This window comes from Silene latifolia, chromosome 7 (genome assembly GCF_048544455.1).
Source record: "Silene latifolia isolate original U9 population chromosome 7, ASM4854445v1, whole genome shotgun sequence".
In the NCBI taxonomy this organism is placed as follows: domain Eukaryota; kingdom Viridiplantae; phylum Streptophyta; class Magnoliopsida; order Caryophyllales; family Caryophyllaceae; genus Silene; species Silene latifolia.
Genome location: NC_133532.1, coordinates 119,786,148 through 119,799,487, shown reverse-complemented (window position 1 = coordinate 119,799,487; position 13,340 = coordinate 119,786,148). Strand labels below are relative to the sequence as shown.

General features: G+C 32.8%; 3 protein-coding genes across 4 annotated transcripts in view; all 3 read right to left on the bottom strand.

Annotated features, from left to right (window-relative positions):
* Positions 1-964, bottom strand: part of LOC141592753 (disease resistance protein At4g27190-like) — a 41,935-nt gene extending 40,971 nt beyond the window's left edge. Inside the window, exons 1-2 of one of the 2 annotated variants that reach the window (XM_074413551.1) lie at positions 802-917; positions 183-220 (exon numbers count right to left, since the gene is read on the bottom strand). In XM_074413551.1, coding sequence (XP_074269652.1) covers positions 183-220; positions 802-833 — 70 coding nt within the window. In that variant the 5' untranslated portion in view covers positions 834-917. Of the gene's footprint in view, positions 1-182; positions 221-801 lie in introns of both variants that reach the window. The other variant, XM_074413550.1, reaches the window with a different exon arrangement.
* Positions 1-13,340, bottom strand: part of LOC141592760 (putative late blight resistance protein homolog R1A-4) — a 127,990-nt gene that overhangs the window by 47,112 nt on the left and 67,538 nt on the right. The window lies entirely within an intron of this gene.
* The window catches only part of LOC141592752 (uncharacterized), a 33,658-nt gene continuing 25,829 nt past the window's right edge, over positions 5,512-13,340 (bottom strand). The window contains exon 6 of the mRNA XM_074413549.1: positions 5,512-6,958. Within this exon, the coding sequence (XP_074269650.1) occupies positions 5,852-6,958 (1,107 nt within the window). The 3' untranslated portion in view covers positions 5,512-5,851. The remainder of the gene's footprint in view (positions 6,959-13,340) is intronic.

The following is a 13,340-nucleotide window of genomic DNA, read 5'->3' as shown; positions in this document are numbered from 1 at the left end:
CCACTGCAATTCGTTGCAGTCTTACCAGCTCTAGTTTTCTTAATCTGGGCGCAACGAATAGTCCCGACTCCTGACCATAATGTTTACAATTCGCTGAACCATTTGACTTCAAGTATTTCATATTCTCCAAGAATTCCATTTTTAAGCTCTTAATCCGAGGACAACAAGAGCATCATTATTACCTTTTAAGCTTTGGCTAATCCAGAGACGGAAATTCAATCTACAATCGATTAATTAAGCATTCAGTTATTATTGAACAATATTTCAGTCGCAAAATAGCATTACCAATTCAATAAACAAGGTTTTCGAGTTTCCGAAAACTGCAAATTCTAGCACACGTTCAAGATTAAACAATTCCATTTTAAGCTCTTAATCCGAGGACAACAAGAGCATCATAATCGTCACTTCAATCCTCGTATTATTACCAATTAAGCTTTGGCTAATCCAGAGACGGAAATTCAATCTACAATCGATTAATTAAGCTTTCAGTTATTGATTGACATAGGGGTAAATTCAATCAACAATCGATTAATTTTAAGCACACGTTCAAGATTAATCAAAGTACACCGTATATTCAATCTACAATCGATTAATTCAGCTTTCAGTTATTAGTGTCACCCCGTCTAAATCATTTGTTTACCTTTTTTATTCTTAAAAAGCGGTATTTTAATCAAAGTTAAACAAATGATTGTGACGGAATTAGGGAGGCGATTACGTCTAATACAGTAACATCAGTAAGAAATTAGGAATATTAAAATGCAAAAAATAATTAAAGAAAGAGAAATGGTGGAAGAAGAATACAATGATGATTGTGGGGGCTCTCCAATCTCCATGGCTGTCCGCCCCACCGTTGGTATTCTAAGCTGTAACTTGCTTTTTTCTGGAAATAAAAAAATAAAATAAAAAATAACTTGTGGTGACTATCCATTAGTCTATGAGTTTGGCAAAAGGTAGGGTAATAGTCAAATTGATTGCCTTGAGCCCTTGACACGATTTTTGGTTCTAGAAAGATTTTTTTATTTTTATTTTTATTTTTATTTTAAATTTGTGGTTGAGAATTAAAGACTAGAGTAGACGGTGACTCGAACTTTCTGACCACCCTTGCGCTGCTTTTCGATCAATTCGTGGGCCAGAGAATCAATCACCGTGTTAGCCATGGTTCATCAGTCTTGGCCTAAAATCGGCTTAGGTTTTAGTTAGTTTTCAAATATTTTTTAAGGATTTATATAACTTTTCGGTTAATAAGGTCATTTATTCAAATAAGCTAACTTAATTGATTCGAACTAAACCGATTGACCTGAGTTAGAAGTATTTTCCAACTTTATTTTTAAATAATTTAATAATAAAAGTATAAAACCCTAAATTTTATCATTTAGTATTTACATTTAAGTTTAATTGTGCTTTAATTTGTGTTTAATGCTACAATTTTTTTAACTTTCTTTTTTAAATTTAAAATTAAAATATTATTAATGATGATGTGGCATGATCTAAGGATATTAAAAAAAGTGAATGGTGAAAGGTAATGATTATTCTAGTCTTTTTATATTATATTCCCTCTTATTCACAATAAACCTCTCATTTTATTTTGACACAAAAATTAAGAAAACACACTACCCCACCATATAAATAAATTTGGACCACACAAATACACTACCCCACCATACAATTAAATTTGGACCACACAAACACTTACCAAAAAAGAAAATAGGGAGGTTATTGTGAATAGACGGAAAAGAAAATATGGAAGTTTATATTGAATAGGAGGGAGTAGATAGATATAGATAGATATAGATATAGATAGACAGGAATTTGTATCCGAAAGGTAAACTTGTATAAAAAGGAAATATGAGCAACATGTCTGACAGGATATTTGTTTTCGATATAGATATAGAAGTTTACACTGCACTATATAGTATACATATACGAGGTTTATGTATAGAAACTGTTTATTCTTTTGTCAACTAACAATGGCGTAGCCAAGGAGGGTGCGGGGGATGCACCTGCATCCCCCCTTTTCTGAAATATGTATATGTTTGTTTCATAAGTTGTTAGAAAATCTTCAGTGTTGTGGTGGTTTGTTGTTTACTTTTTATTCTAGGAGTCACAGGTTCGATTCTCAGGATGGGAATTTTTTGCACTTTTATCAAATTAACCATAAACGTCTCTCTTTAATGCTATTTAAGAGCAATGTATTGTTCAAGTTTTTCTTTTTGGTGTTTGTGTTATAGGTTGTGGTTTTTAATAGTAAACAACTACTTCAATATATTCACGAATTTTTATTTTATTTGCTTATATCAACTTGAACTTATTTGGATTAAGTTTTATTTTAATTAAGTGCTTTACTTTAACCTCGCTATTTTTTGGTGTTTAAATTTTAGTCCTCGTCGTTGCAACCGTCGTTAATTTTTCGCATCCCCTATGTTAAGATCCTAGATACGCCACTGTCAACTAATGAAATTTTTACCACTTACATTAGTTCGAGGTTAGTCGTTAAGGATTAGATTACTATTTTATATGGAATCATATAGTTTATGATATTGTATCATAATACTCCTATAAGACCGGACATACTATTTTGTAGTAAGATAACATTGGAGATACGATATTGTTTCATCACAATATTGGACTTTGGTAGAAGTTTTAGATAAAGTCTTTATAAAAAGAAGACAAATATTATAGACTACTCCATAGAATTACGAGATTAATTATTAAGAATATAAGAAAATAACTTAAGAACATAATAAGTCTTCCTTGTCAAACACGAGTCTTAGACAAATTTTTAGTGCATCTTCATATTTACTCTGAGTTTCATTCACTATGTTATTAACCTATTTGTGTTACAAACTACAAAGTACTTAAATAGTACGCCGGAGTAATGACCAGGTGACTAATTAACGTAGAGGGTTCGTTGTTGATAAACAACGTAATTGACAAGTAACTCTTTAAAGAGCAAAAGAGTTAAGAGAGAGTAGGAGTCTTGGTGCATATTGCATAGACAAAGAAGTCATTAATTTTTACACATGAGTCAATAAGGTAATATGTACACAGGAGATTCTCAATATTATACTCGGTAGGATATTGTTTAGGCTATACCAAACCAGGGGCGATTCTAGGATATGATCATAGGGGATGCAAAAGTTTAACAATGATTTCGGTGATGGAAATGAAAATTTAAACACAAAAATTTCGTGATGTAAAGTAAAACACTAAATTAAAATAAAATTGGATCCAAATAAGTCGAGTAGGTATAAATAAAATACCTTGTATAAATTTGTGAGTATATAAAAATAATATAACGAATTTAAACCCTTGATTTCCTTAATATAAATGTAAACAAAAAAATTTCATAAAACTTGATGAAACTACCAAAAAACAACAAAAATAATAGAAGGAATTTATGAAAATGAATGACTAAAACTAGGTATTAAATAGCATTTAAAACACAATTTATAACAAAATGAGATAAAAATTGATGAAACTACCAAAAAACAAGCTATTAAATAAATAGCATTAAAAACACAATTTATAACTAAATGAGATAAAAGTGCAAAAATGACAGCTATAGGAATTGAACTCATGACCTATCCAATAGGAACTAAGGCCACTGCACCACTAAACATTTTATGATACTTATTGAAACTAATCCAATAGGAACTAAGTTTCCAACCACTGCACCACTAAACATTTTATGATACTTATTGAAACTAATCTGTAAATATTTCAGAACAAAGAGGATGCAGGTGAACCCCCTGCACCCCTTTAAAACCGCCACTGTACCAAACAATTCCGTCCGTCCCAATCAGTTGTTGTCCTTTGGTTTGACAAAAATACTAATAAAAGAGAAGTGAGTCAATTGTTAGATGACAAGTAGATCAAATTGGACGTGAATGATCAAATTGTTCATCAAATGCATTACTAAAATAAAAAAAGGAAACAATTAACTGAGACACCCTAAAATGAAATAGAGCAACAAATGACCGGGATGGAGAGTGTATTTACTTAGCTCATGTTTCTTTACTCTATCCTAATCCGAACATTATACTAAATGGCGTCAATAGTTTTAGAATACATTCCAAGACGAAATGAGACAATAAAAATGAAATGGAGGGGAGTGATGTATGAGCTTCATAAAAGTCTTGATATATCCAATTCTTCTTTTTGTTTCCACATAAGACATGACTCCGATATAACTTGGATAACGCCCCGGCATGAAAGTTAGTTAAGTTATATACTTATATGCAACTTTACGAGAGAGTCGCGCATATTTATAGTTAGCTCAATAGTCAATACCTGTAGTCACTTCAGATGATTGTAAGTGGAAATAGGCATCTACATATCATGTGTATTATGTATGCCTTTTCATATGATTTATGAAATCAAAATTCTGACATAGCAAACAATACAGAACTTGATCATACTCTTCAACTTAGACAAGTATAATATCTTAAGTCGAGGGCAACTTGATTTTCTCAACACTGAGAGTGTCTTTAAATTAGGAAGAGGGTTAGATGAGATTCATTGACCTTCTCCCTCATGCAACTCCTATAACACAATCACTTCAACGCTCAGCTCCGAGTCATATCTGATTCCTTGTTTACCTCGTCGACCTCACTGAAAATGTAATTCAAATTGTGACAATTTGAAATATTTAACGTGGAAGGGGATTAACCCGCAACAATACTGCTAATTTCTCCAAATTAGAAACTTCAAGGTGACATAGATTATAGAACAATTCCATCGGAGCCTTCCCTTCACATATCTTCCTTATGCTATCAATGTTAGACAGTCTGAGACGAATCAAGTCTCTAAATCCTTCTTTGTCCAACTCGGGAACAATATTCTTGACTGTTGCGCTCTTTAAAGCCAAGTAATCAGCTTTCTTTAGCAATTCTTTTAGATAATTGTCGTAACTTAATTAGCATCCATCGTATCTATTTAGAGTGATTATCGTCTTTTCTCAGTTCTGATTTCTCGATCTCCAGGTTTCATTTAGTTATATAGGCGGATTATGAAAATACAGACCAAGTCATCCATTTGCAATCTCATCTTGAATGCATTCTAATTTTGGAGCTTCTGAAATTTCAACCATTACTGTTTTTTTCGAATAAGCTTCTTGCTTTGCTATCAATTTGACAACTTCTTTGGCTAGGGATAATATTAAGAAGGCGGCAAACTGGACTGTCAACATGTTCTTGGACTGTGAAAGACGCAATTTCGTTGTTCAGGCAAGTTATAAAGAAAGAAAAACTAAAGAAAGAGGGATTCTCACTCTCATTCATATATATGCCTCACAAGTTTCATATGACACAATTGTTGAATAATTGATTCAAAATTAGTCAATTTATCTTAGCCTATTAATTTGCTAATTAGTTACATATGTGTGGGTTTAGCACTAAACACACTTTTCCTATTATGCTCCATGTTTCATGGGTTAGTGGCTTAAATCTAGGAACTTGTTAACTAGTTAGCCTATATAATGGCATTATGATGTATGTTTCCTTTGAGCAAGTTTATCATAAAACTTCTCCCTTTTCTCTCAATATTATTTCCCCTTAGAAATTCTACAACAATAAATCAAATTCCGAAACAGTGGACACTAAATTTTAAAGGCAAAAGCAAGCTTAAGAGTTTTCATATACAGAGTAACACCAAAAAAAAGGAAGTAGGACGAACACAAATTGCACAAAGTAAAGCCTTATACAAAGAAAATACTCGCAAACCAAAGAAAACCAAAGCAGATTGAAAAGAAAACAGGAATTTTTTTGGCAGTCATGCATACCATCATCATCCTCAGTTGCAAACTTCTTGTTTCCACGCTGTATTCCACCACTGATCCCAATTGCACCTTAATTTACAAGTCGTTTTTATCAGTTGCAGTCTGCTCACTGCTGTTTGCAGATTTCAAGACGTGATTTAAGTCTCCAGTCTCGGCAATTGGATAGGGCTTGTCATTGACTTCCACGAGTTGTAATTTTGGAGCCCTTAGAAGTGCAGGCGAGAATGACTTCATGTTGGGGCATTTCTGGATAGTGAGAGTCACCAGAGACGGTAGTTCCAGGTCTGCATTGCAATTTGAGTTTCCTGATAAAAACCACTCCATTTCGGGGCAGTTCCATACGTCTAGTTTTCTTAATTTGGGTGCTTTTAGAGGTCTGGTTGAGAAAGACTTCATGGCATCACAACACTCAATTGCCACTTCTTCCAAAGATGGTAATTCTACGACTTGATTTGGTTCTCCGGAGAAAAGAGACTCCAATTTGTTACACCAATCTATGTCGAGGTCTTCAAGTGATGGGAAGTGAAGTGGGATGTCCGAAGTGGAACATAGCTTGGTCATACGTGCCAAATTCCACAAGTCTAATCTCTTAAGTCGGGGAAAAACAACGGTGGTATCTTTGTCACCTCCTCGGATTATCACCTCTAAGTTTGGGCAATCTCTAATTGTTAGGTATTCAAGCGACTGCAATTGCTGAAAGCCCCCATCGGCTGAGAATAAATATTCACATGCCAAGTCTGCTATACCAACGGAACGAAGACTTTTGAAAAGATGTAAAGATACGACCTCCATGTTCAATGCAGATCGGAGCTCCAAGCGCCTCAACTGACCACAAAAATTCAACATAGCAGTGGAGCCATCATCCTCAATAAATTGTTTTACAGAGTCTGGACAACCTTGAATGTCTAGTTCTTCCAATTTTGGAAATTGGGAATATGTCCCAACACATCCTTCATTTTCAGATGACGATGAAAATATGAATTTGGCATCACCTACGGCTTTTACTGTGAGGTCAGACAAACTCGGAAAGACGATCGATGGCAACTTTATTAAATTCCAAATATAGAGTGTCTTTAAATTAGGAAGAGGGTTAGATGAGATTCCTACAGGTAAGTCCCATAACACACTCACTTCATCGCTCAGATTAAACAACCGGAAGTGTTCCAAACAGGGGAATTCAATCTGCAATTAAATGATTAATTAATTAATTAATTAATTCAGTCAACCAGTTTCAGTAGCGGTGAATAAATACTCTTATCTCCTCCTGTTTATAGACTTTATTTATTTATTGGGAGGGAACCGAGTAAAGTAATAAGGTAGCATGTGGCGGAAGACAATAACGATAATTTTTCAAAAAAGTAGTGTTTAGATTAAAAAAAAAAAAAAAATAAGAATTAGGGTTGAGATGAAACTTAATATAGAAAATGGTTTCACGTAAATTCAAGTTAGGGTCGTAATGAAGTCTCTCGCTTACTGAGTGTAATCGTAGCTTTTTCGCTCACTCATCTACTAATCCCCTTACTAGTACTGTTAAAAAAAAGAGTGCCCATATTTCCAAGAAAGTATGAACTAATACACTTGAAATATGGGCAATGTACCTAAAGAACCCTTTTCTATATACTGCAATATTCTTTTTCTTGGCACAAGACAACTTAGAAGGATAAATGTTTGAGAATTTCGGTGTATTAGCGTGTACTTCTCGTGAATTATGGCTTTCCTAAAAAAAACTAACATACAGAAAACACATAAGTTGCTAAATGATTGAGCAACTTGAAATTCAACGACTTGAAGCAAAGTCGCTCAGTTACTCGACTTAACATAAAAATGCAAAAAAAAAAAGAAAAAAAAAAATTCTAAGTGTACCCGGTAGAACTAACCAAAGTCGCTGAGTGGTGTGTCACTCGACAACTTGCTTTAAACTCAACTAGTTTTATACCCGTGTAACAAAATTACACGGGATTATATATTCAACAATTTAATCAAATGCATAAATATTAAAAACAAAAGTTTAAATAATTATGACGTAAAAGACTAATATAATTACGGTTATCGAAAATTTCTTTGAAAACTATCCCCTCAATATATACAGCTATGTAGGAATAATTAATTATGCTTTAATATATATACTTTTACTTTATAGTTGTACGTCTATTTTTTTTTTACTCTCGCTGTTTTTTATAAATGTCGTTCTCACTTTTCGAGAAATAAAATGAAACACATCATGAAATGTATACTCATATGAAAGCTCTTCCCATAAGAAATTTAATGGTATAATTTTTATATTTTTTGAACTATATTTTTGTAAAAAGTAAAGTCAAATTGTCGCCTCAAAAAACGAAAAAAAAAACAGAGGGAGTATAATATTACCTATTTATACTCCCTTCATACCAGACCAATGGTAACATGGTAAAAAAATGGGGTTTTTAAGAAAATAGGGTAAAAGTAGGGGTAAAGGGGGAAAAAATAGGTGGGGTATGTAATGACATTTTGTGTAAATATTAAATGAGTATAAGGATAACTTGGTAATATTGTGGGTCAAATAAGAAATGTTACCATTGGTGTGGTACGGCCGTATTAGGTAAGTGTTACCATTGGTATGGTATGGAGAGAGTATATAATTATTTTTTAGAGTAAATTATCAATTACACCCACGTCAAATGCACCTTTTTACATTTACTCCCACGTCAAATTTTTTTTATAAATTACAACCAAGTTAATAGCTCACTTTATAAATTGCACCCAATATCGGATTCCGGTCACATTTCCGTCAAATTTCAAATTTTTTTGTTTAAAACATTAAATTCATGACGATTTTACCCTTGTTCTTTTATTAAATAGGTTACCTTTCTTATAATTTTTTTTTTCATACTCCAAACTAAGTAAACCCACCTTCTTCTCCTTTACTCTACTTTACCTCTCAAAAACACCATTAACAACCTTTATCAAAGCTGGTGATTTCGATTAAATCCCCAACTAATATTAATTTGGGGATTCTGGTTGGGGATTGATCCGCCCATCATAGCATATAACATCATCAAATTGATTCTCCTTTATCTCCCAGATTTCGATTATCTTCCAATTTTCATCACCCTTATTCCAAATAGCAATTAAGTTGGGGATTCTGCAAAGAGGAGATATTAATTAAGGTTGGATCAATGCTTATTGGTTTTAATTTGTGTATGGAGTATAGGTGTTTGGATTTTTTATTTATTTGGTAAGGAAAAAATGATTGAAATCGGAGAAGGCTTTATGGTTATTGTTGTAATGGAAGAGGAGGAAGATGAAGTTGTAATGGAGGAGAAAGATGAAGCTCAAAGGTGGGACCCGCCTGGCTTTGAGGGGAAATTAGGGTAAGAGGAGGAAATAGGGGAAGTAACTCAAAATCACACAAAATCAGACTAATAGATTTGGGGGCAAAATTGTCATTTCATAATTTTTTTCGCCGGAAAATGGGGTTGGGTGCAATTTATAAACTGAGCTATTAACTTGGGTGTAATTTATAAAAAAAAATTGATGTGGGAGTAAATGTAAAAAAGTGCATTTGACGTGGGTGTAATTGATAATTTACTCTATTTTTTATCATAAACACATACAAAACACTATTTATTCGACCATATTTATTTTATATTTTAGAGAAAATTGTTGATTACAACCTTTTAAAAACCACTTTTTTAAATTACAGCCTTATATAATTTTTTTTTTGAAAATTGTATCCATAATATCACTTTTTTTTGAAAATTGCACCACGATGACGTTTCCGGTGAATTTTATCAAAAATTGACTTATATATACCCCTCTTATAACATTTCAAACTTAGGGTGAGATTATCAGTCAGATTCACCAAAATCTTAAAACTCTGCTACATCAGTTTTCCACTAACTTTTATTATTTATTTATTGTTCAGACTCACCTGAGACTCACCTCAGACTTTATACATTATCAGTCAGACCCACCTCAGACTCTGCATTTTCACTTTACTTGAGAAAATGTGGGGTTTAAGAAAAAAAGAACAAAAATAATATAACACTTGTCATTCTTTCATTGGATGTCTTCTTTTAATAGTGGGGTCAAGACTCATGTAGAGTCTTAAGTCGAGTCTTGGATTTCCAAGACTCTACTTAAGACTTTGTCAGAAATTAATTAAAAGTATGATAGATTATTGGTAGTCTTGAGTGAGTCTTGTCTTAAGACTCACCAAAATCTTGTCTCAAAACTACCAATAATCTTACCCTTACATATTCTTTCTTCCTTCTCTTACTACTTCCCCTCTTAAAACCTTTCCCTCTTAAAACGACCACCACACCCGTCACCCCACTAAGTTCCACCATTTTCGCATCTCTCACTACCTGACGCCATCACCATCATCACAACTCTTAACCAACTCCGAAAACATCGAAAGCAACACTGCTCACCACCATTCTAAGCCACAACCTAATGCCTTTTAACACCACCACCATCACCACGATGTCAAAATTGCCCCGACCGGGCCTACATTTGCGGCGGCCAACCAATCAGCCTCCATCAATGTTTCCCTAACAAATATTCATACTTCAAACTTCTGAAGCACTACCCTAACCCCTGAAACGCCATCCTCTTGACACGAATTTCATAGATCTGGGATTTTTGTTGTTGTTTGGTGGTAATGTTGTGGGGGTGTTAAGAGTAAGGAGAGGGTTTTAGGTGAACCAGGTGCAAGCGATGGTGGTGGTAGAACATTGGAACGGCGGTGGTTGTGATGGTGGGCAAGAGGTAATGATGATGGAGGTGAATGAGGTAGATGGGTGGCGGTTGTTGTGGCGAATTTGGGCAAGTAGCAGTGATGGTGATGAAGGTGGTGGCTGAACGGCGGGTTGTGGTGGAGTTGGGCATGTTGTGGTGGTGGTTGTTGAGATTATGTAAGAGATATGGCGGTGGACAAGTTGTAAGAGTGGTGTCAGAGGTGGATGAGGATATAGACATAATGTGACAAATAAAAAAGTAAAGGTAAAAAGATAGGGGCAAATTCGTCATAAAAGGTATGTTTAAGTGAACAAATTTTAAAATGGCGTCAATATTTCCCCGGAGTCTATTTTTTGATAGTAAAATTCTGTCGGAAGTGATATATTGGATGTAATTTTCAAAAAGTGGTTTTAAAAGGCTGTAATCAACAATTTTTCTCAATATTTTAATACAAACTCACTTGTAAATGCTATAAACCCTAAAATATGTTTGAACCAACACAAATTAAATTTAAGCCTCCATATCAATACCAACTCTAAAGTCAGCACTCGCCTTCTCGCTACTCTCCCATCTCATAAGACAGAATTTATATTAATCATATAACAGTACTCATTTTCATTTATTTTGATTTTTTTATCAACCGTCAAAAAAAGGAGTTTATAATATAATACACTAGCTTAAAACCCGTGCAAAATTGCACGGACTTATATAAAATAATATTTATAATGTTGTTTCAAAACCATATCAAGAAAGTTTTCACAAATTCTTATTTAATATGGAAGTATATGTATTAACTTTAAATAGAGTTAAATATGTCAAATAAAACGAAAGTAAAATATTTAGGGAAAAACAAAATAGTAACTTCAAAACGAATATAACTGTCTTAAAAGTGAGTAATAATTGGGACGTTTTAATCACTTTATAAGAGTATGTATGGAACACAGGTAGAAACAACCACTCCTCTAGATGTGACTATGTGAGTGATGAAGCATCTATATATAATTCCATTTTTTTTAATCTCTACCTACTTATCATTTATATTAACTCAAATATGGACCGCTTATGATAGAAATGAGATGTCATTATATGAGAAACTTCGAACAAATAAGAAATTTTCAAAAACCACAATTGTAAGTTTTATACACATTAATTATGAAATAAGGCTATAAAAAGCATTACATGATCTTTCCCGTCTCATATATATTGTTGACTTATAACAAAATCAGGCTATATGAGCTCTTGGGCAAATTGTTGTTTAACACGAACTTTCTCTATATGAAATAAAACGGATAAATATATGACCATTTTACGATAAAATGTGAATATTTTCTGAAAAATGTTATCATCAGGTTTTTGGTTAAAAAGTGACAACTTGAGTAATACTCCACATACTAACATATTATCAGTAAATGGTCATTTTTATCATGAAATATTGATATTTTCTCATAAGATCGTCGTAAGAGAGACCTACTCGATATCTTGTGTAAGCCACTAAGCCTCAGTGATTAGATAACATATTTGACTACTTAAACTAACAAAAAGGGTAAAGTAAGAACTTAAGTCCAATTGGGAGGTGAAAATTACAGGGCCAAAAGTGTCTTCTAGATCTTTTAGGTAATGTCTTACTTTTGTTCAAAGTATCAAACTCATACGAAATATAATTCAAAACGTCTCACACACTTATTAAATTATCCTTCCCCAGTTCCCCTTCATGTTCTAAACACTAATAAAAATAAAATGGGCCAACATACCCATAAAACGTCATCATTATGAGGTCCTTTCAAATAGAAAAACTCGAGTATTTAAATATTGGTGTAATTAAATTTGAACTTGCTGTGGAAAATAAAATTATGATGCAAGTAAAATGTGCAAATTTGAAATAAAAATTTAAATAATGATTAGTATTCGGAAGGCTAACCTTACATAATACCCCGTTAATTCATACAAAGATAAATCATAATTTCACCCAAGAACTAAACTATAATAATGAATTTCAAATTCAAATTTAAATGAATGTAAAAAAAAAGAAAAAAAAAAACTCAAATTGCCTGAACAATGAAAAGTCTAAGTTTAGAATTGCAATTTACCATACTTATCAATTAAAAAAGTACCGTAACAAAGTTGACAGCAAGCAATTAAAATGAAGCATTTAAATCTTGATTATTTAGAAACAATCTTAAATCAATAAAATAGAGTAATTATAAGGGTTTTTTTGTTAAAAACTACCTTATATTTAGGGGTATTTGTAAAAATACTACCTTATGTTATTTTTCTTGCTTTAGACTACCTTTGTTTTCTCATTTTTTGGTCAAAAACTACCAGTGCTGAAAATATGCCGAGATTTGGTCGATTAAGCGACATTAACCTATCGCACATGACTTTGTTAACATCAAACAACAATGGCCAACCGCGTCCAACCCTCAATTTAACTTCACATAAGCAAAATTTATGTTTTAACATTTCAATAATAACTACGAACATCTACAAAAGTTAATCGAAAGGTACATTACGATTTCTCAAAATCTTCCCTAAGCAAGATGAAAACATAAAAGAGTCAAGGGAGATAGATTTAAGCCGTAAAACTAACCAAATTTGTCTAGATTCTTAGTGTAGATAGTTATTGACCAAGAATAAAGAAAACAAAGGTAGTAGAAAACAAAAAAAATAATATAAGGTAGTCTTTTTACAAACATACCTAAATATAAGGTAGTTTTTGACAAAAAACCCTAATTATAAATACAATAGGTAAAAATTTATATATCATCAATATTACAAATGAGAATTGTTTAAACAAATCAAATAATTAGAGCATACCAGTAGCCTCATTGAGTCATTGGATCAAAAA